The sequence below is a fragment of the Lepidochelys kempii genome, chromosome 7 (genome assembly GCF_965140265.1).
Source record: "Lepidochelys kempii isolate rLepKem1 chromosome 7, rLepKem1.hap2, whole genome shotgun sequence".
Taxonomy (NCBI): Eukaryota; Metazoa; Chordata; order Testudines; family Cheloniidae; genus Lepidochelys; species Lepidochelys kempii.
In genome coordinates, this window is record NC_133262.1 from 120,522,023 (window position 1) to 120,549,444 (window position 27,422).

At 40.5% G+C, this 27,422-nt stretch overlaps 3 protein-coding genes across 8 annotated transcripts in view; 2 read left to right on the forward strand and 1 right to left on the reverse strand.

Moving 5' to 3' along the window:
• The window catches only part of CFAP43 (cilia and flagella associated protein 43), a 101,154-nt gene extending 98,431 nt beyond the window's left edge, over positions 1-2,723 (forward strand). For all 5 annotated transcript variants that reach the window (XM_073354443.1, XM_073354439.1, XM_073354441.1 and 2 more), the window contains one exon: positions 299-2,723. In XM_073354443.1, coding sequence (XP_073210544.1) covers positions 299-471 — 173 coding nt within the window. In that variant the 3' untranslated portion in view covers positions 472-2,723. The remainder of the gene's footprint in view (positions 1-298) is intronic.
• SFR1 (SWI5 dependent homologous recombination repair protein 1) lies at positions 1,394-11,902 on the reverse strand. 2 transcript variants are annotated; one of them, XM_073354446.1, is made up of 4 exons: positions 11,833-11,902; positions 8,359-8,474; positions 4,554-4,946; positions 1,394-3,380 (listed from the first exon to the last, which is right to left on the reverse strand). In XM_073354446.1, exons 2-4 carry the CDS (start codon positions 8,452-8,454, stop codon positions 3,189-3,191), a joined length of 681 nt encoding a protein of 226 aa, XP_073210547.1. In that variant the 5' UTR covers positions 8,455-8,474; positions 11,833-11,902; the 3' UTR covers positions 1,394-3,188. The 2 variants fall into 2 exon arrangements, with proteins under 2 accessions (XP_073210547.1, XP_073210548.1); XM_073354447.1 differs by lacking the exon at positions 11,833-11,902 and adding an exon at positions 11,594-11,812.
• Positions 2,814-27,422, forward strand: part of COL17A1 (collagen type XVII alpha 1 chain) — a 118,130-nt gene continuing 93,521 nt past the window's right edge. Inside the window, exons 1-3 of the mRNA XM_073354444.1 lie at positions 2,814-6,425; positions 7,979-8,066; positions 8,557-8,614. The gene's annotated coding sequence lies outside the window, so the exon portion shown is untranslated. The remainder of the gene's footprint in view (positions 6,426-7,978; positions 8,067-8,556; positions 8,615-27,422) is intronic.

Consider the following 27,422-nt stretch of genomic DNA (forward strand, 5'->3'; position numbering starts at 1 on the left):
AAACTCCACTGAAGTCGTAAAACTACTCCCATTTGCATCAGCAGAGACTTTGGTACAATGCCTTTGTCCTCTCTAAAAAATAAATTCATCCCTCCTCCTCTCACCATTTGTGCCTGGGCAAAACAGAAGTAGCAGTACATTGCAAGAGCAAAAATTTGTCCCCAAGTGTGAGCTCTTTTGAAAGTTTACCCCAGACTGTACAATACTTGTCACTGAAATAATATATGCCCTGGGGCAGGGCCTACAACAATAGTTTTTTTTCTGATATGAACTATTTCTGATATTTTGCTTTGCACAGACACACAGCTGATTTCTGAAAAAGCTGCAAAGGACCACTACCGAGATATTGTGCAGCGACGACAGCTAGTGGATCTTGCAAAAGAACAGGCCCAGGAGATTGCAGTTCTTCAGGCAGAAGTTGAAAGGCTGAGAATGAGAACATTTCCTGCCCTTTTTGAAACAGAATATTAGCAGAAGCGTACTTCCACCAACATGAACGCATATGAGTTCATCATTGCTTATCTCCTTTGCTTACCGTAGATACATCTCTCCACAAAAGAATTGATTTCTTCCTTTATTTACTATTTTAAAATATTTTACTAGACTGAGTATGAAAGCTATTTTGTACATTTTATACCCAATTCTGGTGTGCCTGTTGTAAAACTGGAATTTATGATTTCACAGCTTAATGACAGACACGTGTTTATTACTATAGAAACAGATGTTTTGAACAACATAGTCACCTTGTGTATTCTGTGGTCAGCAATGTATGTTCCTATGATGCTGAAGAATGGAAGCAATTCAGGAAACCCTGAATTGTATTTACTTAAGAAAAAGATATAGGGCAAAACTGTCAAGTAGTATAACTAAAAATAGTTTTGTTGAAAATCAAATTACTAGTATACATGTTGAATGAAATCACAAATATACTGATTATTTTAAAAAAGAGATCATCATCATTGCTACATGATACCATCATAACAGGCAGCATTAGGTGCACTTTACCTTGATTATATAATTAAAAAAAAAACACTACTGCTTCATTTAACTCCCAAGTCTTGAGTTCAGGATCCCGTATTTTACCTCCTTAGTTGATGCCATCGCACACTGAACAGGTCAACATCTGTCATCACAGGAAAAAGACACATAAAAACAGTGCTGAGAGCAGTTTTTTCAACTGCTGTAATTGACATGATACCAAGCCTTCCACGTTCAGAATTGTGTAAGTGAAGTATCAACTGTTTTTCAAAACTCTTAAATTCTGGAAGATACAATTTAAGTCTACATACGCTGTTAATAATTTTGAATCCTAAAGAGTTGAACATCTTTTCCTTTTTAAACCATTATTAGATCATCTTATTTCTGCTCTTAAATTTTATTCCACTTCACTGTATTTAAAAAAAAATAAATCTCAGTCTGTAGATTAAATAAGCCTCATTAGAGCTACCCTACTGAACTCTTCTTAAACAGTTTCTACTGTATGCCCCACTAGTGGAGTCCAACTTCAGATGTGTTGGCATGAAATTTCTTCTCACACCACTTCTCCCCGCAAAAGAGATGGGAAGCAGATAAGGAAAAGAGGAACCTTTAGTAAATTCTACCATGTGGTTTAAGATGGACCTGCACAGGAATTTCCTGCCATTACAATTTCCCCCCACCTGTTCTAAATTGTTTCTTCCCTCATCTTTCCTAGGAAATATGCCTCAAGTCAGAGCCCCATTCCAAGGTGACATCACTAACAGCATTAATACTTTTGTTTAGGAAATACTACTTTTGTTATTAAAACTTCTCCATTGCTTTTGCTGCCTCCTTCTAGATCTGACTTCTGTTTATTGCTTTATCATTTTAACTATGATTCATAAGTAGTCTAACTACCCCTCCATGGTTCTTCCCAGATTTCTTACCTCGTACCAAGTCCTCATCAGGAGGCAGGGGTTGAATTCCAATCTAGCAGAACCGAAGAGCCCTAGGAGGGCAGCTAATCCCTTCTGGATGCCCCATCTTCTTACCCAAGACACTGTTTCAGTCCCTTTTTCATTTTGGTAACTACACAGATTATCAAATGATTTAATAATAAACACTGCTTATATAAATTCCCAGTTAGCAGTAAAATTCACCTTCTACCCAAGAGGGCTTTGCTGCAGAATTTAGGTCTAGTGTCACCTGATAAACAGGAGCATGGTAATCTGGAACAGCAAAACAAAAATATGCTACTTCTAAATTCAGATTTTTCCCGATTTCCCTGCAGGTACATCAGAAGTGTCTCAGTGTTGAGGAAGGGAGTATAGATTGTCACATGTACAATAAAACAAAGTTACAGCAGATTAGGAATCTGTATGTGTACAACGAATCGGTGCATTCTGGAGGTATGGGGGGCAGCTGGGGTTCTTATAAACTTACACTGGATGAAAAGTGTTTCAAAGTAAAAAAAGAAATTCAGTAAAGAAAGTAGCTAAAATAAATGGATTGTCAAGGAGGAGATAATCAACAGGGAATCAATTTCTCTCACAATCTCTAATTAACATAATAAAATACCACTCACAAATTGGAACTAAAACCTAAAAAGATGAAAATGGCTTTGGGATTTACTAAGAATAATTGCAGAAATGTCAATTAAATGCAGCCATTTAAACATATTAGACACAGTTCTGTTTTTGTTAAGCACCATAGAATATGTATTGCTTCTCGTATCACAAGAAATAAAGCCATGCACAAAAACTCAATATGCTTCAGTAATTGAGAATATGCAATGTGATTACACCTGAACTTAACCCTTAGAAAGGTCGCATCAATTGACTGGCAAACTGAAGAAACTTCCAGAATATGTATGTGTTGAATTCCTCAACATCTTAGTCTTAACTAGAAAAAAAACAGTTAACTTGACCCCATTATATCAAACGAGAATGTACAGTGTAAAAATGATATGAGAAGATACAGCCCGCTGCTTAATTACAATATTACTAGATTTCATTTTCATATTTCACTAATGGCAATTTTCTCAGTAAATAAGTTTCTATCATATAAGTCAAGAGATAATCCTTTCCAGAAAACTACATAAGCACAGTCTATTACAACAATCCACTACTGAAACAAACTATCATGATGGTTTAATACTTATGATGCAATCAGTTGATATTTAATCTTTTCTGAAGACTTTTTTTTATAACCGAGACCTTTGTAATGGTAAATTACATATCTGTAAAGTCGTCTTCTGCTCTGCTGTAGTGTAGTAACTTGTCTTCTAATCCAAAATTGTCTATCAACAGAGTGAGGCTCAGTTTACTGCCATCTGTAGACAAAGCTGACTGGAGTTCATAAAGCATCAACTGGGTGCTGCATCTCCATTTCGTTATCAAAGACTGCAATTCTGATGGGTTATTCTGAAACGGTGGGGGGAAAGGTTACTTACTGAGTTGCAGAAATTATAGAAAAATAATACTTGGAACTTTACAGATATTTATATAACTTAGTTAACTGAAGGCGCCCCAAAACAATTACAATAGAAAGCTATATGCAGAGAGAATTTCTGCCTCCTCTGGAGTGGAATGCAACAATTACTTCTGTAGTGGTGCTGTCCAGGACAAGAAGTGGGAAAACAGCTCATCCACTTAAAACTATGTGGAAGCTTAGGTATGAAGAATGTAATTAAGTGAATTAGAATTTGACCCCTCATCTCCTACAAAAAGTTGCATGGATCTTTATCATCTACATATAGGATCTCTGCACTTTCAGCAGTACAATATCCACTAACAATGATGGCAAATTAAGTTGTAATCGAACAGAGAAGTGCTATCTCGTGAATCAACACTGTTTTCAGCAATACCTAGGGCTGCATCAACATTGGCAGCATTCAGACCCAAGAACCTAACATGGTGGAAAAAAAGGGCCAGTGCCTTGTCTGTGGTTGTTTCTATTAGTAGAGCTGTACTGTTAGTAAATTGCACATCCAATTTTGTCTAGTGTAGATAAGCATTGGTAGTCTCCCAGTCAAGTGCGAACACTTTTCACAATAAAAGACAGAGGTCAAGAACAGTTAAAGATGTATTTGAAGTAAACATCAGGTTTAAAAGTCATTCTTAAAGAGCTACATTATTTTGCATTATTTTTTATTGCATTTCTTTTAGTTTGGATGATGAAAACAGAACAGTCTCATTTTGGTTTCTCATCAGTTTCAATTTCAGGTTCTCATGTATTAGCCCAATGCTGCAATCTTTAGGCTTGAAACACTACTAAGGAATGTTTTCGTTTTAAAAAAATATTTTTCCAATAGAATTTAAAAGAACACACAGAGAAACATTTCTACTGGAGTTGGTCACAATTTTTTGAATTTTGAAATTAAATTTAAAACAGAAAAACAAAAATAAATAAATCAACCAACTTTCTTCCCTGCTTTTTGACTAGCTCTAATTTCTGCTGGTTTTAGGAATTTATAAAAATGTCTTTTTACAGAACCAAAATTTGCCCTGATATTGTCCCTTGCCTGGCACCATTTCAAAAAAACATTAAAAGATTTAGAGCTGAGATAGTGTGACCTATTCAGAAACTCTTCTCACCTTGGACCTGTACATCTTGACCAGTTTGAGTCTTCGAAGCAGCTCTTCCTTCTCTTGGACCTGCTTCAGCAATCTTAATTTTTCCTCCAGTAGTTCTTGTTGACTAAGGTCAGCCCCCAACACCACAGAGTGTGGAGAATTCTGAACAAATCTACAGCAATGTCTCTCCTGTAAAGGACTACTCAAACTTATATCTGCAGCACAGTTCTTCTCCAGGATTTCACAACTATCTTGTAATCTAGAACAGGCTCCTTTTGCCAACAGAGCCCCTTCTTCAGAAGTACTGTAATCTTTTTCTTCAATATCTACTTTAAGGCGTTTTGCCACAGTGAAACTGGAATTAAACGAACGTCTTGCTTTCTTTAATCGCTCCTTAAGAGTTGTGCTCATTGGCTAAAGAAAAGGACAAAGGAACAAAAAAAATCAAACAATATTTTGGCTAATATAAACTGTTTATTTGGGAGAAGTAAGAACAGAAGTGACTTTAATATAAGTAGTAAGTTTACCAGTTCAATTTTTACAGTATATGTAAACCCCACTATAATGTAAATTTTCACAATTACCACTACATATTTCACAAATGTGACTGAGCAGTTATCTTCCTCCTCTCATGTATACCTACACACACTCTCTCAGCAGCTAGATGTAAGAAAGAGTTGTGGCTCCAATTTTCCTCACTTCATCTCTCAGGACTAAATCCTGCTGTCCTTATTCAATGACTCCAGGAGAATTTTCTTTAAGGAAGTACAACTATCCTAATTGTCTACTACAACTATCCTAATTGTCAAAATTTAGAAACTGTTACAGGTCAGTATGTTAACATCACTGTAAAAAAATCTCAGCATGGAAATCTACTCCTGGAGGCTTCAGAACTAGAGGGAACTCAAGATAACTACTGGATCAATAGCACAGCCTTGTAATTTCCCCCCACCTTTTAGTTTCAATATTGCTCACAATGTGCTATGTACTTTCCAAATATAAAGCCTAGCATGAACTCCCCAAAGTAGGAAAATTAATAGTTAAAAGAAAACTACAATGTGATATATTTGGTAGTACAATCACTATAAATATAATTATAAAGAAGTAAATCAATAAGTTTCTGGAAATAAAAACCAATAATAATTTTTTTAAAGAAACCTCTGCCTACATGACCAGTTAATGATGCAAAGTAGGACTGAAGGAATCCTTTCCTCCACTGGACAGCACTGCAAGTCAAGCATTTCAAAGTTATTTGTAAGGCAGATCCCCTGTTTTTTTGTTTAAGGGAAAAAACACAAATCTGTAAGTACTAAACAAAAAATTAAATGATAGAATTCAGCTTATAGTAGCTTTGAAACTGTTTTCAAGTGTTTTCTACTAGGAAAATTCTTGCAGGTCTATTCTGCAGGAAAGAAAGCTGCCTCACTAAATGTAAACACAGATATATCTAAATACTGCTTTAAAAATCAATTCAACATATATTCTTCTTATGAGCCTGATTTTGCCACCCTGACTCAAATTGGGTAGCACTCAAAATCCAAACGGGACTACTTGCACAGTAAAGTACTACTCAACATGTGTACGGGTGAAAGCTTTGAACCATACTAAATTAATTTAAAGTAATTTAAGTTAACTAATTCAAACATAATATACTCCTGGGGAAATTCTGCACCACTGCGCAAGCACAGAGTTAAGGTCCCTTGAAGAATAATTGACGCTGATGGGGAGGTGAAGGGAAGCCGCAAGAGAGGTCACGCTGCAATTATACCTTTCACCCAACAGGGGCTGATGTGCCAGAAGAGAAGGCAGCTGGCTCACAGGCTGGAGCAGCCAGCTGTGGAGAAGAAGGGAGCAGAGGCTGCCTTTCTCGCAGCACTCTGCCCATGAAGCCAGGTGAGAAGGCACAGAATATAGGGGAGACAGAGTGGTGCTGCTGGCGGGTGGGGGTGTTTACACAGACTGGGGTTCAGAAGGGCTAGTGGGGCGCATAGGAGCTAGTGGGGCAATAACACTGAGCCAGGGTCTGAATGGGAGTGGGGGTGCAGATATGCCTGGCTGAAAGGGAGATGCTAGGGGTCAGCCAGGGTCTGCATGAGGGAGGCTCCCTAACTCCTTAACAGTCCCTCCCCCTCAAATAAAACTGTTCCATACTTCTCCCACCCACACCCAGCAACCCTCCAGTTTTATTCCCAGGCTCCTTCCCAGCAATTACTTCCCTTTTTCTTAGCTCCTCCATTACCCTGACTCCCCCAAGCCTTTGCACTGCTTCTGAGGGGTGAGGGAAATACGTTTCTGTATTGTAGTTTAAATGAATTATTACTCAAAGTTCTGTATTAATATGCCTAGTAAGGAATCTATTTATCAAAAAAATTTTCCTGAATCTTTTTTGTTGTCTCTTTTATTACAGACCTGCTTGCTAACAGGTATTTTTAAATAAATTACCAAAATAACTGAAACTGGCATTATTATATTGTGTTATTTTGACATATAAAATATGCAGAATTTTTTAAATATTGTGCACAGAATTTTTTTTTTTTTGGCCCAACGCTTTTAATTTTTTGGCCCAGCATTCCCCCAGAAATAATAATAGGCATCTTCCACTGTTGCAGTTCTCCAGCTGTAATGGTTATCCCAGGTAGCCAGTCCTCAGATTTCTGTTCTATCTGAAACAAGCATTACCACTATTTCTACTACATCAACCATTGAACATCACTGGACCTCAGACATGGTCATCAGAAGAATCAAATAAGTGTCAGGCTTGCGGCCAAGAGACATTTATATTCCAAACTGCTTTTTAAAGACCAAGGCCACCATTTTAGAGTGGTTATGGTTTTGAGTGCCTCAGTGTTAGAGTGACTAATCTGAGGTACCTTACAGGGCTTAATTTCAGAAGGTGGGTGCTCAGCACTTTCTGAAAACCCAAAGTCACTGAATTCAAAAATCACTAGTTATCCTTGAAGATCTTTGCCTACTATTTTATATCCTTATAAAATATTTAAACAATATAGTTAAAAGACACATATCACAATCTGCCTATGCTGGCCAGGCCCCTGTTTTAATGTGTGCCATGGTCAATTTAACATCACTAACACGGCTCATGCAGGGGCATTACATCAGAGAAGGAATAGGCAATGTAGAGCTGAACATCATAAGACCTAATACATTGCATTTCTATTTTACATAGAGTTTTTCATACAAGCTGTGCTCCAAACTTAGAGTTAAATAATACCAATTTGATTTCAGGTATGATGTGAAAACAGATAGGAAAGTCAGCATGGAAAGCTGTCAGATGCAGCGAAGGGTAATGCTGTTATAACTGTGGTAAGACTGTGATGTGACAGACTAAACTAGTGCTAAGTGAGCAAAGGGGGGCAAGGTCGGGGAAGAGTGGGCTGGAGCAAGGGCAATGTGATTGTATTATTCTGCCTGTACTTTGACACATACAGAAGCAGCAGCACCATTCTGCATATGCTGGAGCCCAGAGAACTGAGACTTGGAGCCTTTTGTACAGATGGGAAGAAGGATTTTAAAAAAGTGAGTTTAAATAACGTCCTGAATATCTTTATAGGTATTTATAAGGTTTCTATCAGCTTTTAGCTCGGCATTCAGGGTGTGCAGCACTGTCATAATCAAAGCACACATACTTAGAGAACATTACCCATTAATTTTAATTCTGGGCATAAACTATCTGTTCCCACATATATTCTGTCAAAGTATTCCATAGACCGCCAAACATCAAGTAAAGTTTGCTCACTATTGGTGTTGCAATACCTAGCTACAATGGGAAAACCTCACTAATAGAATGGTATATAAAAGGTTTTCATACCTTTTTCCCTGAGCCACTGCTCTGAGGAGCTAGTGTCCCACAGTCCTTTGGAGTACTGCACAGTGATGTTGATTTGTCTAACAATGGTGTTTCCATCTCGAGAATAAGTTAATATACTGTAGAAATAATACAGAAACATATTAATATGAAGAATAGACATATAACTTGATAAGTCAGGTTTTTTTCCCTCTGCTTAAGGTTAGAATGTGATGAAACAGGACCACCAAGTGGCCAGGGAAACAAGTTAAAAGCAATGGTAAGAAAATACCAACACTAGGCTATTTTCCAGTTGTTCAGTTTCCAAAGTCATCCGTTTATATAGGGCCTTATTCTGCCAACCTAATTTCCATGGAGTCGTACATTGGTCTGTGAGTAGCCCTCTTTATTACAATAGGACAGCGTTTCCCAAACTTCTTTGGCCACGAAACACTTTTTAGCCTATTACAGAACACTTACAATATTATTTTGTAGTCGTTTCATTTTCAAATTAAAAATTGCATTATTTATGCTCAAATATAATTTTACGCCATGATATTCAATACAAGATCTATCAATAACCGGAAAAAGTTTTATGTTAAATTATAGTCACTCAAAAAGAGTTGTAAACTACGCTTCAAATATGCAAAATTTAGAATTAAAAAAAATTTAAAAACGCTTTTTTTTAATTACGATTCTTTCATAGAACACCTATTCACATCGTGCGGAACACAGTTTGGGAAACGCTGCAATAGGACAAATGGCAGTACTATTCAGTAGAAGGTTGGCAAAACTTGGCCTTTATTGTTAAGTTTTGTCTATTTATTTGTCTCTTTGGTCTTAATGTAGGATTAGAGATAATATACTGCATAGAAAGAAGAAAAATTAATATAAAATTAATATGGTTTCCAGTCTCCATCATCAGCCTCTGTCATTTGCACCAACACTGGTGGGCTCTCTCAAACTCGCCACAGGCAGTGAGTGGCATGTATTTATAAAGACATGGAATCTATTATCATATGCTCGGAAAAGGCTAGATCCTGCTATATCTTACTCATATGCATAATCCTCACTGCAAACGGACACCCCATCGACTTCAAAACTTGAGCAATTCTTACTACTTGTCTGAGTAAGGATTACTCCTATGAGTAAGGCCTTGAAGAATCAGTATCTTGGTTTGGCCATTTCTCACTTAGAGATAAAAGGTTGCTAAGAGCCACAGGATTTTTATTGTTCTACTGTACAAGCAATTAAGATTATTAAAAAAATAAAACAATAATTATATATACAGGAGCTCTGAAAATAATCTAGTATCTTCTTTGAAGTGTGATCCTTGTAGGCATGCCCCATGGATAAATGTATTACTCAAGTAAATGGAATTTTTAGATTAAAATGAAGATGCCCCAATTTGCTCATCAAAGCACACCGATTAACATGGTAAGTAGTACTTCTCCATACATACCAACTTTACATTGATTTGACAACATTTAATTTAGTTTATGCAGTGTAGTGTAGCTGTGTCGGACGATATTAGAGAGACAAGATTAGTGAGGTAATATCTTTTATTGCACCAACTTCTTCTGAAGTTTTCTTCTTCTGAAGAACAAGAAAAGTTGGTGAAAGAAAAAAAAAATTAACTCTCCCACCTTGTCTCTTCAATTTAGTTTGGCATTTCTGAACCACCTGCTAATGCCCAACATGCAGCTGGGAAGTTGTCAGTTATGCCTTCCAATGCCTAGAGACTGATATTAGCAGTTTACAAACAGAATAGAGAAGCCTTTTAAAATTAAGGATATTTAAACAAGTTACATGAGTAGTGTAAGATTACATGAGGTACTATCTCCCCACAGGCTGAGGGCACCAAAGCTGCAGCTCTCCAAAACCTTACGGTCTCAAAGAATGAGCTACAAGGGAATCCAAGTCAGGTCTGCATGGCTGCATAGACAAAGTATTAGCCCTTATTTGTCTTACTGCTAAATCAAATCCATGTTACCTTGTCATTCAAGATTCAGCACATAGCATTCTATTTTAGGTTAATTTTCTAAAAGGCTGTTAATCATGTGTCTTAGCAACTAATACATTCTGAAAATGCATTTTCAGAATGTAACAGTGATAAGTTATTTTCAGAGCATAGCAGTAAGTTACTTCATAGTTTGAGCAAGAGGCTAGGAAAAATTCACATCACACCTATACAATATTTCACAGATAAGTAGTGAGTCTCTCCCCACTAAGCAACAGAACATTTTAAAACCTGAAAACAGCCTTCAATAGAGCTCTCAGTCTTTCTGAAATCCAATGGCTCAGTTAGCCTTTACACAGGTTAGTTTTCTTCAGGAAATAATTTATTCTACTAACAAAAAATTTCCAAGGGAATTTCCAAAATTTCCAATCTGTAATTGCACTTCTCCACAGGTCTCTGCAACTCTGCCCTGCACAGTGAGAATCCTCCCCTTATGAATCAGGATCAATTTTATTCCCATGCAAAAACACCATTTAACATATAAAAACAGCTTCTTCCATTGTAAATGAAACCACTGGGAAGTAGGGGAGCAGTAGCTTTTCCTCAGCTCTGCCACTGACTCCCAGTGAGGCCTTGGGCTAGTCCCTTCTGTGCCTCAGTTTGCCCTATGGCACAATGGAGGTAATGCTGTTTACCTTGTGAACAGCTTTGAGATACACAGTGGACAAACATATTATCAGAGATAGTTATTACTGTCATTTCATGCTCAGCGAGCTTTGCGCCCTGATTAACCAAGGCAGAGCTAGGGGACAGACCATAGGCAGGGTCAGTGCTCTCAGCAGTTCGTCTGACACGTGGTAACCCCTGCCCCCCCCAAGCTGCCATCCCCTGGAGGGCACAGCCCCCTCCCAGGCAATACCAGTGCTGGGGTGTGGGGGGAAATCACCCCATTAACACGGGGTAACCCCCCCAAGCTGCCATCCCCTGTGGGGCACAGCCCCCTCCCAGGCAATACCAGTGCTGGGGTGTGGGGGGAAATCACCCCATTAACACGGGGTAACCCCCCCAAGCTGCCATCCCCTGTGGGGCACAGCCCCCTCCCAGGCAATACCAGTGCTGGGGTGTGGGGGGAATCACCCCATTAACCCGGGCCCCTCCCACCCTGAACACGCGGAGGTGGGACTCGAAGGGGCTGGACTAGCCCCCCGGTAGCTGGGGCCCGACCCCCAGGCAATGGGGGAGGGGTGGCTGACGTGACCCCCTCCGCTGCGAGGGGGGGAGGGGCTTTCCCCTCGGTACCTCACGCTCCTCAGCGGGGCCCCCCCCCCCCGCCTGACGCTGCGGCCTGACGCTCGCTCGGTCGGGTTAAAATGGCTCCAGTCCAATCTCCCGCTCGAGGGGGGGAGGGGCCGGGCTTGGGGGCGCGGAGAGGAAGGAGCGGTCGGGCGCGTGTAGGAAAGAGAGATCCCGAGGCCGCCCGTCAGCTCCCAGGGGGAGAGAGACACGGCGTGCGGTCGGGCGCGCGAAGAGAAACTCACATCCCGCTCTGCGGAGTGGCCACCGGCTGGGCGTGGCCAGAGGCGGGAAAGTCTCGACTCGCGGGCGGGCGGGCGGGAATGAAGAGAGGGGAAGGGGGCAGGGCGTGTGCACACACATGGGGCGGGGGCGGGGGGAGGAGGGTTGTGGAGCTGCCTGGCCCAGGCTGAGTTGGGAGGCAGGGAGGGGATTTCAAAATACCTAGAGGGGGAATATTGGGGGTTTATTTCTAGCCCTCCCCAGCATCATGCAGTGCCCCGCAAACCAGGGGGACACCCTTATCTCCCCCAAGCCAGGTAGCTGGTTATTCAGTGACATAGGGGCAGCATCAAAGTCATGCAGCTGGGTGAATAATTATACCCCTGTCCCCATTTGACACTCGCTCAGCTTCCCAGTTGGGCTACTGTCCACCCCAAATGCTAGCACGGTTCTGGATGTTTCATTGACAAAACTGGCCCTGGGCATCTCACGGCAACTCTCCCTCACGGCGAGGGAGATACTGCCTGAAAATGAGCCCCCGTGGGAAGCCATCTCTACTTGGGGCAGGCCTGACAGAACAGGCAAGAGGTAGCGTTACCACCCGCTATGCCCATGGTGAGGCCAAAAAATATCCCATGGAAAGAAGGACAGAAGTGCAAAAGGGCAAAGACAGGAGCAATTAGATTTTCCTAAAGTCAAAGCTAAATGAAATCATATGAAGAGTAAAGAAAAGAGAATATGGAGGGAAAAAAATGAAAATAAAGCAGCATGATTGGGGGAAAGGGCTTTGAGAGGCAGAAAATATGGATAGTTAGTCCATAAAGGGAAAATCAGAGGACCAAATAATTTTTAAAAGGAAGTAAGTGAGAGACAGACAGACACATGTCTATTCCTCACACCACTTCAATATTGTGTTCAATTTTTGGTCTTCTGTTGCAGAGCAAACAGCCCAAAACAGAACTCCACTTGCCCAATTTAAAATTCAATTTAAGAATGGCTATGCATCTAGTTGGTAGCATCTAATGGCAGAACTAGCCACTAAACTGTGCATATTTTTTATAAAAAGAAAAGGAGGACTTGTGGCACCTTAGAGACTAACAAATTTATTTGAGCATAAGCTTTCGTGAGCTACAGTTGCATCCGATGAAGTGAGCTGTAGCTGACGAAAGCTTATGCTCAAATAAATTTGTTAGTCTCTAAGGTGCCACAAGTCCTCCTTTTCTTTTTGCAGATACAGACTAACACACCAGCTACTCTGAAACATACTTTTATGTCACTGGACCCTGCATAAAGTTCTCTCAGTTCCATGCAATAGATCTCTGCTCTTGTATTCTGCTCTCCCCCTTTGGGTGTAGATCTCTCAGTGACATCAGAACATAATCTTGTATCCCATCAAGTAAAAAAAGTTCAAGTAGGATACGTTATTCTTGAAGCACATGCGTTTTTACTTATCATTTGAAGGGATCTTGCCACATCTGGTAAGCCCAAAATGTGACCTATGCCTCTTGTATCTGCAATAAAAATCTAATCATTTTTTAAAATATGTTAAAATCTGTCTCTTTAGACCTACAATGAAAGTTGGGTGTCATGTTTTAGCAAAACTCCTAACACAATTGCACTTTTCAAGTGGGTAGAAATTCAAATGTACAGTAACCATATAGCATGTCTCAAAGTTCTCAGCAAGTCTTCTTCTGCCTTAGTGATGATAACTTTTTTAGATTACTCACTCTTGGTTGTGCAGACATCCTAATATTTCAGTTGCACAAGATGAACGGAGTTTTAGATTTTAGATATTCTTAACTGCTAAGATTCCATTAAGATTTTACAAGAACCTATTGTGAAAAATGTAGATTACCAACAGAAGCATTATATACTTAATTATTATTACAGTAGTGTAGCACGTAGTAACGGCAACTGAAATCAGGATTCCGTTGTGCTAGGTGCCTATGCATGTAGAAAGTAAGACACAGCTGCATGTCCAGAAGAATTTATAATCTAAACAGACTAGACAAAGGGTATGAAAAAAGAAATATTATCCCTATTCGCAGGCAGGGAGCACAGCTACAGAGGTATTATGGTCTTGATTCAGCACGGTACTTATGCACATGCTTAGTTCCCCTGAAGTCGATTAACTTGCCCAGGGTCACACAGGAAGTCTGTGGTAAAGCTGGGAACTGAACTGCAATTTTTGTGCATCCCAGTCCGGGGCCTTAATCATAAAACCACCTGTCCTAATGGCTAGTATGGACATTCAGTACTTCAGGGTAGCAAGAGGGATAAAACTAAAATCCTCCCGCTTGAAAAGAACATGTTCCTATTACGTATGCTAGAGGAGAATCTTCATTATCTCTTACCAGCATTATAGGGTTTATGGCATATTGTAGAGCACTTCTAATTGCATCCAGTAGAGGGCATTGCTACATACACACAACTAGCCGCTTCATTACAATATGCTAGATTATAAATTAATAGTGGCTATTGTTTAATTTTTTTTTTCATTTCATAAGAAGAATGATTTTGTTTAAGCAAAACAAGACAGAAATGAAGTGAATTTGCAGGATGTTTTTCACCAGATTATATCAATTTTGAGGTCTAATTGCAGAATATGATATTGTCCCTTAAACCTCTTCAGGGATGCTTTGTTGACTAAAGAACAAAGGACCATATGTAACTCCAATTTAGTTTCCTCTATTCCTTGGCACTTTAATACATAAAGTGCCATCTGACTCTTCTCTCTTCAATTTATACCAGTTTACCCCAGAATCTAACTGTACATGTTCAGAGCCTTGTATGGCATGATCTCACTCGTTAATCTTCCGTTCCTAAGAAAGCACTAACATTCAAACACTAGCACTGATTGCACAAGAGCATCACCCATATTCTGTTCCAGTGTAAGAGCTTACATTGTCCATAGTAGCAAAACAGTTGATGTTTGTGAGATATGTGGGGCGTAAATAATCTAGATCCAGGATTTAGAGGACCCAGATTAAATGTCATGGATTCTGCATTCTAACAGTTCCTGCATCATTACAAAGCCTATTTTGAAACCAGTTGCAAGGCAGCTAAGATCTTCCCCATAAGTCTTGTGGATGCTGATGTTATTCAACATACTGAGCAGCAAGTCCAAATCCATGCATAGGTTAACCGCTGTTCTAATTTTCTGAGATCAGTAGGTTTTACGAAAAGCCATATGATTTATCCCGACAGGTAAAGCACACTGCACACTCTGCATATTTTCTATAGCTGGAGGCAGTAAGATGGAGTGTTTTTATGTACTCCACCACCAGCCGCTGCAGAAATTTCCGAAGTTCTTCCCATTACAGTGCGGGCCTAAGGCTGTGTTTTCACTGGCTGCACCGGCCTGAATAATATTTGCTCCTTGAAAAGTGTTCTGACTTGTTTATACCCATACGAGTGTAAGAAAAGATGACTTTATAGGCCACATTCATGGAGTTGTGCAAGCTGAGACCAGGTCTAAACTTGACTAAGTGGGTCAGAGTCTGCTCTCACAATGGTGTAAATGGGTAGCAATTCCACAAAGATCAATGGAACGGCAGTGTAAGACTAACACCAGAGCAGAATCTCACCTTCTCTGTCTTGGGTTTGAAGTTCGTTTGGGGCTTCTTTTACAATACTCTTCAATTTCATAAGAGATTCTTCCTGGAAAGAAAAACAAGTGTAATTTATTATAGCTGTGCAGCATTGCAACTCCTGATTAGAAAGGATAATCGAAATGCCAGCTAACATGGACTTCCTGATTCCTTTTACTGCTTTACCTCAGAATACCTAAGTGGGTGATGCCAGGTGGTAATAACAGGGAGTAGCAGCAGACTATGCCTTCTCTTTCTGTGTTTGTGGGATTTTCTCTGGTGTAGTCATGAAAAAAAATTATGAACATGTTTGAAGTCTTTACAAGATTTTAAAAGAAGAGACAGGGAAGGGAAACAATAAACAGACCTCCAGTGTTTCTGTGCTTGGCAGGGAACTGACTGAGCATTATTTTAGGAAAATTCAAACCTTTCACATTTTAACTTCAACCCTTTGCCCAAACTAGGCACCAGGCTAAAAAATGTTGACACTTGTGATGGTCTAAGCATGTGCTTGTTGTGTTAAAGATATTTGGTAGATGTTGGTTTTATTAAGAAAGGTTCAGCTTTTGCATTTTAATTCACAGCCCAGGAAAGTGTTAAATCTTAGTTTTGCATTCTGCTTTCAAAACTTCTTCAAAAACAAAAAGTGGCATTTCTGGGGGATGACCCAATGGATATTACCGGGGGTAACTATGTGAGAAACAAAGCTTTGACTTTCAAGCTTGACCCTTGTTTCTTTACTTCCTTGATCATAGACTTCAAGGCCAGAAGGGACCATTATGATCACCTAGTTCAGCAGTTCTCAAACTGTGGGTCAGGACCCCAAAGTGGGTCGCAACTCCATTTTAATGGGGTCGCCAGGACTGGTGTTAGACTTGCTGGGGCCCAGGGCCAAAGCCCAAACCCACTGCCCTGGGCCAAAGCCAAAGCCTGAGAGCTTCAACCCTGGGTGGTGGGGCTTAGGGTTACAGGCCTCCCTTCGGCTTCAGCTTTGGCCCACTCCATTAGACTTCTAGGATGGAGGCTGGCACAACTGATCAAGAGAGCTTTAAACTGGGAATTCGGGGGAGATGGTTGGGAGATGTCCAGCTAATCTCCATGTCAGTTATTCTCTTTGAGAGGGAAGAAAATGAAGTAAGAAAGGATACAGCCGTGGGTAGGAGAATGGACATAAGGTGGAAGGGCAGTGTACATACCAATCTAATAGGTAATATTGGTGGTAGAATGTCTGTGCCCAATTGGGTAAAGAATGTGAGCGAAGCCAAACGGCAAAAATTAAGATGTTTGTACACTAATGCAAGGAGCCTAGGTAATAAAATGGAGGAACTAGATCTACTGGTGCAGAAAGTGAAATCAGACATTATAGGGAGAACAGAAACATGGTGGAATAGTAGTCAGGACTGGAGTACGGGTATTGAAGGGTATGTGCTGTATAGGAAAGAGAAATAAAGGCAAAGGTGGTGGAGTAGCATTGTATATCAATGATGAGGTAGACTGTCAAGAAATAAGAAGTGATGGAATGGAAAACACAGAGTCTGTCTGCGCAAAAATCACATTGGGGAAGAAAGCTACTAGAGCCTGCCCTGGGATAGTGCTTGGGGTATGCTATAGACCGCCGGGATCCAATGTGAATATGGATAGAGACCTCTGTAATGTTTTTAAAGAAGTAAATACTAATCGGAATTGTGTGATCATGGGAGACTTTAACTTCCCAGATATAGACTGGGGGACAAGTGCTACTACTAATAATGGGGCTCAGATTTTCCTGGATACGATAGCTGATGGAGTCCTTCACCAAGTAGTTGCTGAACCAACAAGAGAGGATGCCATTTTAGATTTGGTTTTGGTGAGTAGTGAGGACCTCATAGAAGAAATGATCGTAGGGACAACCTTGGTTCGAGTGATCATGAGCTAATTCAGTTCAAACTAAATGGAAGAATAAACAAAAATAGATCTGTGACTAGGGTTTTTGATTTCAAAAAGGCTAACTTTAAAAAATTAAGGAAATTAATTAGGGAAGTGGATTGGACTGAAAAACTTGTGGATCTAAAGATGGAGGAGGCCTGGAATTACTTCTAGTCAAAGTTGCAGAAACTATCAGAAGCCTGCATCTCAAGAAAGGGGAAAAATTCATAGGCAGGAGTTGTAGACCAAGCTGGATGAGCAAGCATCTCAGAGAGGTGATTAAGAAAAAGCAGAAAGCATACAAGGAGTGGAAGATGGGAGGGATTAGTAAGGAAAGCTACCTTACTGAGGTCAGAACATGTAGGGATAAAGTGAGAAAGGCCAAAAGCCATGTAGAGTTGGACCTTGAAAAGGGAATTAAAAGCAATAGTAAAAGGTTCTATAGCCATATAAATAAGAAGAAAACAAAAAAAGAAGAAGTGGGACCATTTAATACTGAAGATGGAGTGGAGGTGAAGGATAATCTAGGCATGGCCCAATATCTAAACAAATACTTTGCCTCAGTCTTTAACAAGGACCTTAGGGATAATGGTAGGACGACAAATGGGAATGAGGATATGGAAGTAGATATTACCACATTCGAGGTAGAAGCCAAACTTGAACAGCTTAATGGGACTAAATCGGGGGGCCCGGATAATCTTCATCCAAGAATGTTAAAAGAACTGGCACATGAAATTGCAAGCCCATTAGCAAGAATTTTTTACGAATCTGTAAACTCAGGGGTGTACCGTATGACTGGAGAATTGCTAACATAGTTCCTATTTTTAAGAAAGGTAAAAAAAAGCGATCTGGGTAACTATAGGCCTGTTACTTTGACATCTGTGGTATGCAAGGTCTTGGAAAAAATTTTGAAGGAGAAAGTAGTTAAGGACATCGAGGTCAGTGGTAATTGGGACAAAATACAACATGGCTATACAAAAGGTAGATCGTGTCAAACCAACCTGATCTCCTTCTTTGAGAAGGTAACAGATTTTTTGGACAAAGGGAATGCAGTAAATCTAATTTACCTCGATTTCAGTAAGGCATTTGATATGGTTCTACATGGAGAATTATTAGCTAAATTGGAAAAGATGGGGGGGTCAATATGAAAATTGAAAGGTGGATAAGGAACTAGTTAAAGGGGAGACTACAGCGGGTCACACTGACAGGTGAACTGTCAGACTGGAAGGAAGTTACTAGTGGAGTTCCTCAGGGATCAGTTTTGGGACCAATCTTATTTAATCTTTTTATTACTGACCTTGGCACAAAAAGTGGGAATGTGCGAATAAAGTTTTGCGGGTGACACAAAGCTGGGAGGTATTGCCAATACAGTGAAGGACCGGGATATCATACAGGAATATCTGGATGACCTTGTAAACTGGAGTAAGAGTAATAGGATGAAATCTAATAGTAAAAAGTGCAAGGTCATGCATTTTGGGATTAATAACAAGAATTTCTGTTATAAACTGGGAACGCATTACTTGGAAGTAACAGAGGAGGAGAAGGACATCGGAGTACTGGTCGATCACAGGATGACTATGAGCCGCCAATGTGATATGGCCATCAAAAAAGCGAATGCGGTCTTGGGATGCATCAAGCGAGGTATTTCCAGTAGAGATAAGGAGGTGTTAGTACCATTATACAAGGCACTGGTGAGACCTCATCTGGAATATTGTGTGCAGTTCTGGTCTCCCATGTTTAAGAAGGATGAATTCAAACCGGAACAGGTACAGAGAGGGGCTACTAGGATGATCCGAGGAATGGAAAATCTGTCTTATGAAAGGAGACTCAATGAGCTTGGCTTGTTTAGCCTAACTAAAAGAAGGCTGAGAGGACATATGATTGACATATATCTATAAATATATCAGAGGGATAAATACCATGGACGGAGAAGAATTATTTAAGCTCAGTACCAATGTGGACACAAGAACAAATGGATCTAAACTGGCCATCAGGAAGTTTAGACTTGAAATTAGACGAAGGTTTCTAACCATCAGAGGAGTGAAGTTCTGGAACAGCCTTCCAAGGGAAGCAGTGGGGGCAAATGACATATCTGGCTTCAAGACAAAGCTTGATAAGTTTATGGAGGAGATGATATGATGGGATAGCCTAATTTTGGCAATTAATTGATCTTCGACTACTAGCGGTAGATATGCCCAATGGCCTGTGATGGGATGTTAGATGCGGTGGGATCTGAGTTACTACAGAGAATTCTTTCCTGGGTGTCTGGCTGGTGAGTCTTCCCCACATGCTCAGGGTTTAGCTGATCGCCATATTTGGAGTCGGGAAGGAATTTTTCTCCAGGGCAGATTGGCCTGCCTCTGCACTGTGCGGCACGGGCCACTTGCTGGAAGATTCTCTGCACCTTGAAGTCTTTAAACCACGATTTGAGGACTTCAATAGCTCAGACATAAGTTAGGGGTTTGTTACAGGAGAGCCTATTATCAAATATTTGTTCCCCATGTAGATACTTTTAGGCTGTGATCAAGTCACCCCTTAACCTTCTCTTTATTATGCTAAGTAGATTGAGCTCATTGAGTCTGTGACCATAAAACAGGTTTTCTAATCCTTTAATCATTCTCATAGCTCTTCTCTGAACCCTCTCAAATTTATCAAAATCCTTCTTGAATTCATGGGCACTGGAACTGGACACAATATTCCAGAAGCACTCAAACCAGTGCCAAATACAGAGGTAAAATAACAGCTCTACTCCTACTTGAGATTCTTCTGCTAATGCATCCAAGGATTGCATTAGTCCTTTTTGCTACAGTGTCTTATCATGGTCTGAAAGAAGGACACTTGCAATCTGCTAACACTCAGTGGGAGGGGCTGCTTAATATTTCTCTTGGTTGATGTAGGAGCTGCATTAATGTTCTCTGAAAGGAGTCCCATCTGACATTCCTCAGCCAACCAAGATCACCATGATATGAGACCTTTGGAAAGGGCTGGGTGAAAAACCAGGAGAACTGAGTCCTTCACTTAGGATAAAATAAAGGGACTTGCAGTCTATCTTTGGATTTTCTGTAGCACCATAATATCTAAGCAATGCCCAGGAAGATTTGTATGGCACAGACCCTAATGGATTTTATGGAGTCTTTTGATCTTCTCACATCCCTAGTATAGGAGATTGTAACTGGGATTCGTAAAGTCTAAAAAGTCTTGCCTACTCTTTGAAATTCACACCTTTCTGACAACTGGTGTAGCTCAACTCCTGCAGGACACGGTTTAACAGCAAGTGTAAATAAGAGCAAACCGTCCACTCTCGGTTCAGCTGCAGTTAGCAATGGGTAATTTTCATAGTGTATACAAAGCTATAGAGTGCAGCACCTCCCTACAGTACTGCAGTGTCAGCAGAAAGCAAAATTTAAAAATGCACACCCTGTTATTAAAAGAAAAAAAAATAGATCACTTACCTGAGGCTACAGAAAGACACGTGGTCATAAAACTTAAAAAATAAAAAATATGTCCTTTGTTTGAGACATACTGAAAATTTGGCGTTCCAGGGAGTTTTGTGTCTATGCACACAGTTGACTAGAAAGGCTCTTTAAAGTAAAAAGAGGCCAAGGTGTCAGATAGTCGCTACTTTGAAATCTTAGGCAAGGCTCACAATGTTAAATATTCTGGAAGAGAATAGTAAATACAGACCACGGCCTGGGACTTCTCGCTGTTTTTTTCTGTCATTTATGTCAGGAGTTTTCAAACTGTGGGCCACAATGCAGTCCTGGGTGGTCTGCCATGGGCGGAGTTGGAGGGGAGTTGCCCCCCAAACAGTATATGTTGGCAGAGTGGCAACCAGCGATGGCCCCTGCACAGGTCTGGAGGAGCCCAGCACCGCCAGCAGAGGGCAAAGTGGAGGCACCGGCCGGTGGGCGAGGAGAAGGGGTTGTCCCTGAGAGTTGGCAGCTCCCAAGGTGGCTGCAGGAGGCATTAATTTCTCAGCAACAAATTTAGGCAAAAAATACTACAGAAAAATATCAAAATATTTTAAATCATTTCTTTCAATACTTATTTTAAAATGAAAGAAAGAATTGTGAAAAATGGCTTCTGAGTTGTTTTATCAATTCAAATTGAAAACCCTGCCTAATATCTATCGTGAGCCCTGATAGAAAGGTGATAGTCACTACAGAAATTAAGATAGAAATTCAGGACTGCATCACTGGATTTAAGTGATTACTTATACTACTAATAATTTGTATTACCGTCGCACTTGCAATCTAATAGGACATATTTTAAGGAGACCCCCCAACATCACCTATCATTTTTCTGAACCTTGGGAATGACCTTTGTGACACATAAGTCAATGACAAAACTGTTGATTTCAGTGGGAGCAGAGCTGGTATTCAGTAAAATAACTGAAAAGTAAGTGATTTCATGCAGGGCCATACGCTGTACTGATTGATGTCAGAAAGAGTGCAGCCTATCGCATGCAAGTAATGGTACTCTTACTATTGCTACTGAGACCCTGCAGCAGAACTGCATCTTATTGAGTTAGCATCAGCATTTCACACTGTATTCAGTATGTATGAGTGTTTAGTCCCTCACTATCTCAGGGCATGAAGGAAACTGGAATATGGATGGAAAATATCTGTCTTAAATTGAGCTCAGGGAAGCCTGGCATGACACTGACAGGAAGAGGGAAATTCTCGAGTAACTGGCAAATACTGCCACATCATCCTTCATTGAAGACATTTTCCCATCAATAGAAAAGGTAGTGCACAGTCTGGGGATCACGCTGCGTTGATCAGTGACCCTATACATGGGGACAGTCACCCAAAGACCTTTTATCTGACTCTTCCGCTCTGCTAATAGCGTGGCCATAGTACTTTGTGTGTACATCACCTCCAGGCTGCTCTAGTGCAGTTCTTAATTTATAGGACTACATAAGAAGCTCACAGAAAATCTACAACTGTGATTCATGTAGCAGGCAACACCCTGAATGAGTTGAGCTGAAGTCACCATATTATGCCGGTGCTTCATAGACTGCACCTACTCGCCACTCACTGTCAAACCCATTTCTGAGTTCTGGTATGGATCTATCAAGCCTTTAAAATGGGATGGAACCATCATACATCAGGGACAGCCTCTCCCTCTACGGCTCATTTCAACAGCTCCAATTGTCTGCCACAATAAAACTGATACTGCTTAGGAATGAACTCAAGGGAGCCTGGGCCTAGCTACTACAGGGATAGGTGCTTTCGAAATGCTTAGATCAAAAGCAAACTCTGTCTTGTCTCTTCTCCCTTGTCTCTACCTTTCATTTCTCCCTCCCTCTTCTATTATTTCTTCAATTCTGTAAAACAGTTCAGGATATAATGGGGATGAAAGACTTTATATAATACTGTACAGAAAACCTCAGCGGGTTTTTGAGCTGACACATGTCCCTTTTATTGTGAATATGAGCCCATGTGTTCAACCAAACATGTCAGTCCTGGTGTTTGTCATATTTCACAAGGCCTGAGGGGTACAGTCAGTCAGTGATTCAGTCTTAACCCTCGGGTGTGTCTCTAGGAGAACAATATTTGAGGAAGGCGAAGCAAATAAAGACATTGCTCATGGTTATATCTTTGCTCAGAAATTTCTTGCTTTCTTTTTCTAAACAGGGCTATGAACAAGAACTATCCTTAGGGCTGGTGTTAGAGAAGTTGGAAACCTGCAGAATCATATAACACATTGTATTGTTAATGATGAGTTTGGAAAGTCTCATCCCAGTTATGCCCATAATAAAAGTTTTATTGCTGTGAAAGCTTATTTTGAAAAAGCAGAAAACATCATGGGCCAACTTCATCTCTGATGTAACTAACTCTATGGGCATCAGTGACGTTTCAGCAGCCCATCAATATGAAGACAGTCCTCTAAACCAGTTCTATTCAAAGTGGTGGTCTGTGGACCGGCTGCCGGTCTGCGCGCACATTGGGAAAAAAAATTGCCGGTCCCCCCATCAGGTAGCTTGTGAAGCACTGCTCTAAACCTTGGAACCTGAGCGGAGAGGAAGGAAGGGAGAGTAAGATAAAGGATTCTTCACATGTTTTTCTGCCATAGGAAGAAGTTAAATAAGAAATGTAGTTCACTCCAGAAATCCACAACAGAAACTAAATAACTATAAAATACTAAGTAATTAGTCATACTGTAGCCTATAGGTATCAGTATTTGCAAGGTGAGGCATAGATATAAGTTAAGGTAATAATATTTAAAAATCCTCAAGGCCTGTAAAGTAATAGTTTAGTTAAACTAATTAAGGCATAAGGCCCCAAAAGCCTTAAACATAAGTAGATAACCAAGAGTAACTCTGGATCATAAGATATTACAGCATTCTATTTTGTAATAATTAAAGTGTTGACACAAACACAAGATGCTAATTTATACCAGCTTGGGATATTTTAAGTTAGACTTCTGCTGATGTCCCTGACCACAGGAATACCATGGTAACGGATTGACATTGTGGCAAGGCACCTCCTTTGCCCTGCAGGCCTTAGCATTTCTCCCTCTGGCAGTGAGGGCCTGGAGTAAATCAGCGCTATTTTGGAGGGGTTTTGTTACTCATTCTGACTTATTTTTCAATATTTACAAAGTGGGCCTCAGGGTAGGCCCATGTAGTATTCCTCAGCCAGACAAAAGAAACAAACTCATAACACAAAAAGAGAATATCTTTCCCTGCCCTCTCTCTGGGATGTTGCCTTATTATGCCAGCTTCTGGGTGTCAGTCCTTCCCCGGACAGCAGTTAGCTTGGTTGCTTCTCCTATAGGAAGGAGCACAACCTTCCACCCAGCAGTAGCCTTTTCCCCTACCTGCCTCTAACCCTAGTGCAACTTATCTCTCCTTCCTCTCTCTCACCAGGTGTGGATTAAATGTCACAGGCAGCCCTTAATTGGACTCAGGTGTCTCTAGTTAACCTGAGGTAACCTCTTTTCCGCTCATAGGAAAGAGGGCCTTTACCATTCTAGGGCTGATATACCTGCCTTTCCTCACACTCTCATTGCCGTGAAGTCTGACTTTGTCACAACATATATTCTAATAAGCTAAAAGTAAAAGAATTAATAGCCTATGGGAAAAGGGCACCCCAACATTAGTAGGGTGAGGAACTACAAATAAAGAAAAGGGGCTAGACACCACTACTGAATGTGCATTAGGCATCGTGGCATAAGCATAACACATTATAAAAGCTGTACACCAGCCTGAGTGCCTGGCGAGATGCCAGGATGATGACCACTGGTGAGGGTGGTAATAGGGCGGAGAAGAGAACGATAATCATGAACACTGCAGGTTGTTTTGCAAGGGATGGTGTAAGTATAGGGATGCTCAGCTCATTCTGTTTTATCTCTACCTTTCTGAGCTACAGTGTTTGTAAATTTGCTAAGTTTATTAATAAAACTATTATAAGTATAGTGTAATTTCATAGAATCAAAGAATTGTAGGACTGGAAGGAACCTTGAGAGGTCATCTAGTCCAGTCCCCTGCACTCAGAGCAGGACTAAGTATTATCTAGACCATCCCTGACAGGTGTTTGTCTAACTTGCTCTTAAAAATCTCCAATGATGGAGATTCCACAACCTCCATGGGCAATTTATTCCAGTGCTTAACCACTCTGACAAGTTAGGAAGTTTTTCCTAATGTCCAACCTAAACCACCCTTGCTTCAATTTAAGCCCATTGCTTTTTGTCCTATCCTCAGTGGATAAAGAGAACAATTTTTCTCCCTCTTTCTTGTAACAACCATTTATGTACTTGAAAACGGTTATCATGTCTCCTCTCAATCTACTCTTCTCCAGACTAAACAAACTCAGTTTTTTCAATCTTCCCTCATTGGTCATGTTTTTTAGACCTTTAATCAATGTTGTTGCTCTTCGCTGGACCTTTTCCAGTTTGTCCACATCTTTCCTGAAATCTGGTACCCAGAACTGGACACAATACTCCAGTTGTCCTTATTTAATTTCATTCTATTTACTTCAGATCATTTCTCCAGTTTGTCCAGATCATTTTGAATTTTAATCCTGTCCTCCAAAGCACTTGCAACCCCTCCCAGCCTGGTATCATCTGCAAACTTTATAAGAATACTCTCTATGCCATTATCTAAGTAATTGATGAAGATATTGAACAGAACTGGACCCAGAATTGATCCCTGCGGATCCCCATTCGATATGCCCTTCCAGCTTGATGGTGAACTATTGATACTGTAACTACTCTCTGGGAACGGTTTTCCAACCAGTTATGCACCCACTGTATAGTAGCTCCATCTAGGTTGTATTTACCTGGTTTGTTTATGAGAAGGTGATGTGAGACTGTATCAAAAGACTTACTAAAGTCAAAATATACCACATCTACGCTTCCCCCATATCCACTTGTTACCCTGTCAAAGTAAAATAGTAGAGATAAGTATGAGTGTTGCAACCATGCACACCGGGGCTCCCAACTGAACAGTAATTCTCAAAATATTGGGCCTGATCCTGGGACAAGAACCTACTAAATTTCAGAGTGCTAACTGGGAAAACTAAATCATAATATAATCAATATTCAAGCAACAGTGCTAAAGCATTGCTTTATGTTTTAGACCCTGGATTCTCTATTTCTCCTTCCCATTTTACCTATCCCTCCTTTGACCATGTCCGATATTGCATTACTGATGTAATAACATACAGTCTGGGTACCCGATTGGAATCATCTCTACTCTTTTACAAACAGACAGTGACAGTGGCAAGAAATATCTTCTTCAACCGTTAGCCACTCAGTGACTGTTCCTCTGAGACAAGGATGCAACCACAATATTCAGATTTCGATCTGGAGCTGACTATGTAGGCGATGCAGAACCTGCCACTCAGATAATATTCACGATCCTGCCTTTTAATTAAGAAAGACTGATGAGAGCACATCACTCCAGTGCTCCACATGCGCCATTGGCTCTCCTTCAGTTCCTAATCTAATACGAGGCCCTGGTCCTACCAAGACCATTAATGGTTTGAGAGCTGACCATCAGCTCAGAGTCCTCCTCTCCGTCCATGACCCACGGAAACATCTACGCTCAATATGGATGCGGTGGATGATGGAGCCCTGGCTGAAGCTTTCACAAGCTGGGGCAGAGTGTTCTCAGCAGATGGTCCCCAATTATGGAAGTCATTAAAAAGAGAGATTAAAATGTGCCCAAGCCTTAGTATATTCAGAACCTAATCCTCTAATGGAGGATTACTGTGCCTTCCCACACCTGACCAGCTGTATGTCTTTGACTTTACTTCATGTGAGACATTCAATAATTCAAAGCAAGTTTATTAAAACAATCTTAACTAGCAAACTTTAGATAAAGCACTGAAGATCTGCATTAAAAGGGCACAAAGTATTTTTCCTAATTTTAAAAAGCTTTCTCATTCAGTTACCTATATTAATTCTTGGATCGTTAACTCTGAAATCTGATTGCTCAGTGTAATTGCTTCTCTCTCTCTCACACACACACACACCACTCTATTGTACTTGCAAATGTGGTTTTTAATTACTGAGTTGCTTATTGCTGGGCTGTCACACTGCTTTGTTATTGCAGAGTTGCTCATAAAGTGCAGGGCTCTGTCCAGCGGTTTATTATTGCAGAGCTGTTTGTGAATGCTAAGTAGCTGACAGAAAAAGGTATTGAAGAATTTGGTTTGGAAGAAGTTAAAGAATTACCTGGATTCTTAACATAGCTATAAAAATAAATATACATCATGTGCAGCACCACCCAATGCTAATAGTGACCCTTTCAAACTGATTTAATCACAGCGTACTGCCCTCCTTTATATGAGCTGATGGCCTCAATTGTATCAATAATTGCTTGGTCTCTGTTTCCAGTCAATCACTTCCCACCTGGTCTCTTTCTTCCTAATACTTCATTATATTTCAAATGCTTATATCAGCTTGTTGTTTTCTTTTTCTTGTTGTAACTCCCTATTCTTGGCATGTATTAGCTACACCAAGTCTTGTTCTTCTATTCACACAGTGTGTGTGGCGAGGGGGCGGTCTAACCTATCACTGGTACATAGATGGGGGCCATGCAAACTAATTATAGCTGAGTCAGCTTTTAACATTAGAAATGCTGTGTTATTGGGCAAAAGGCACAACTG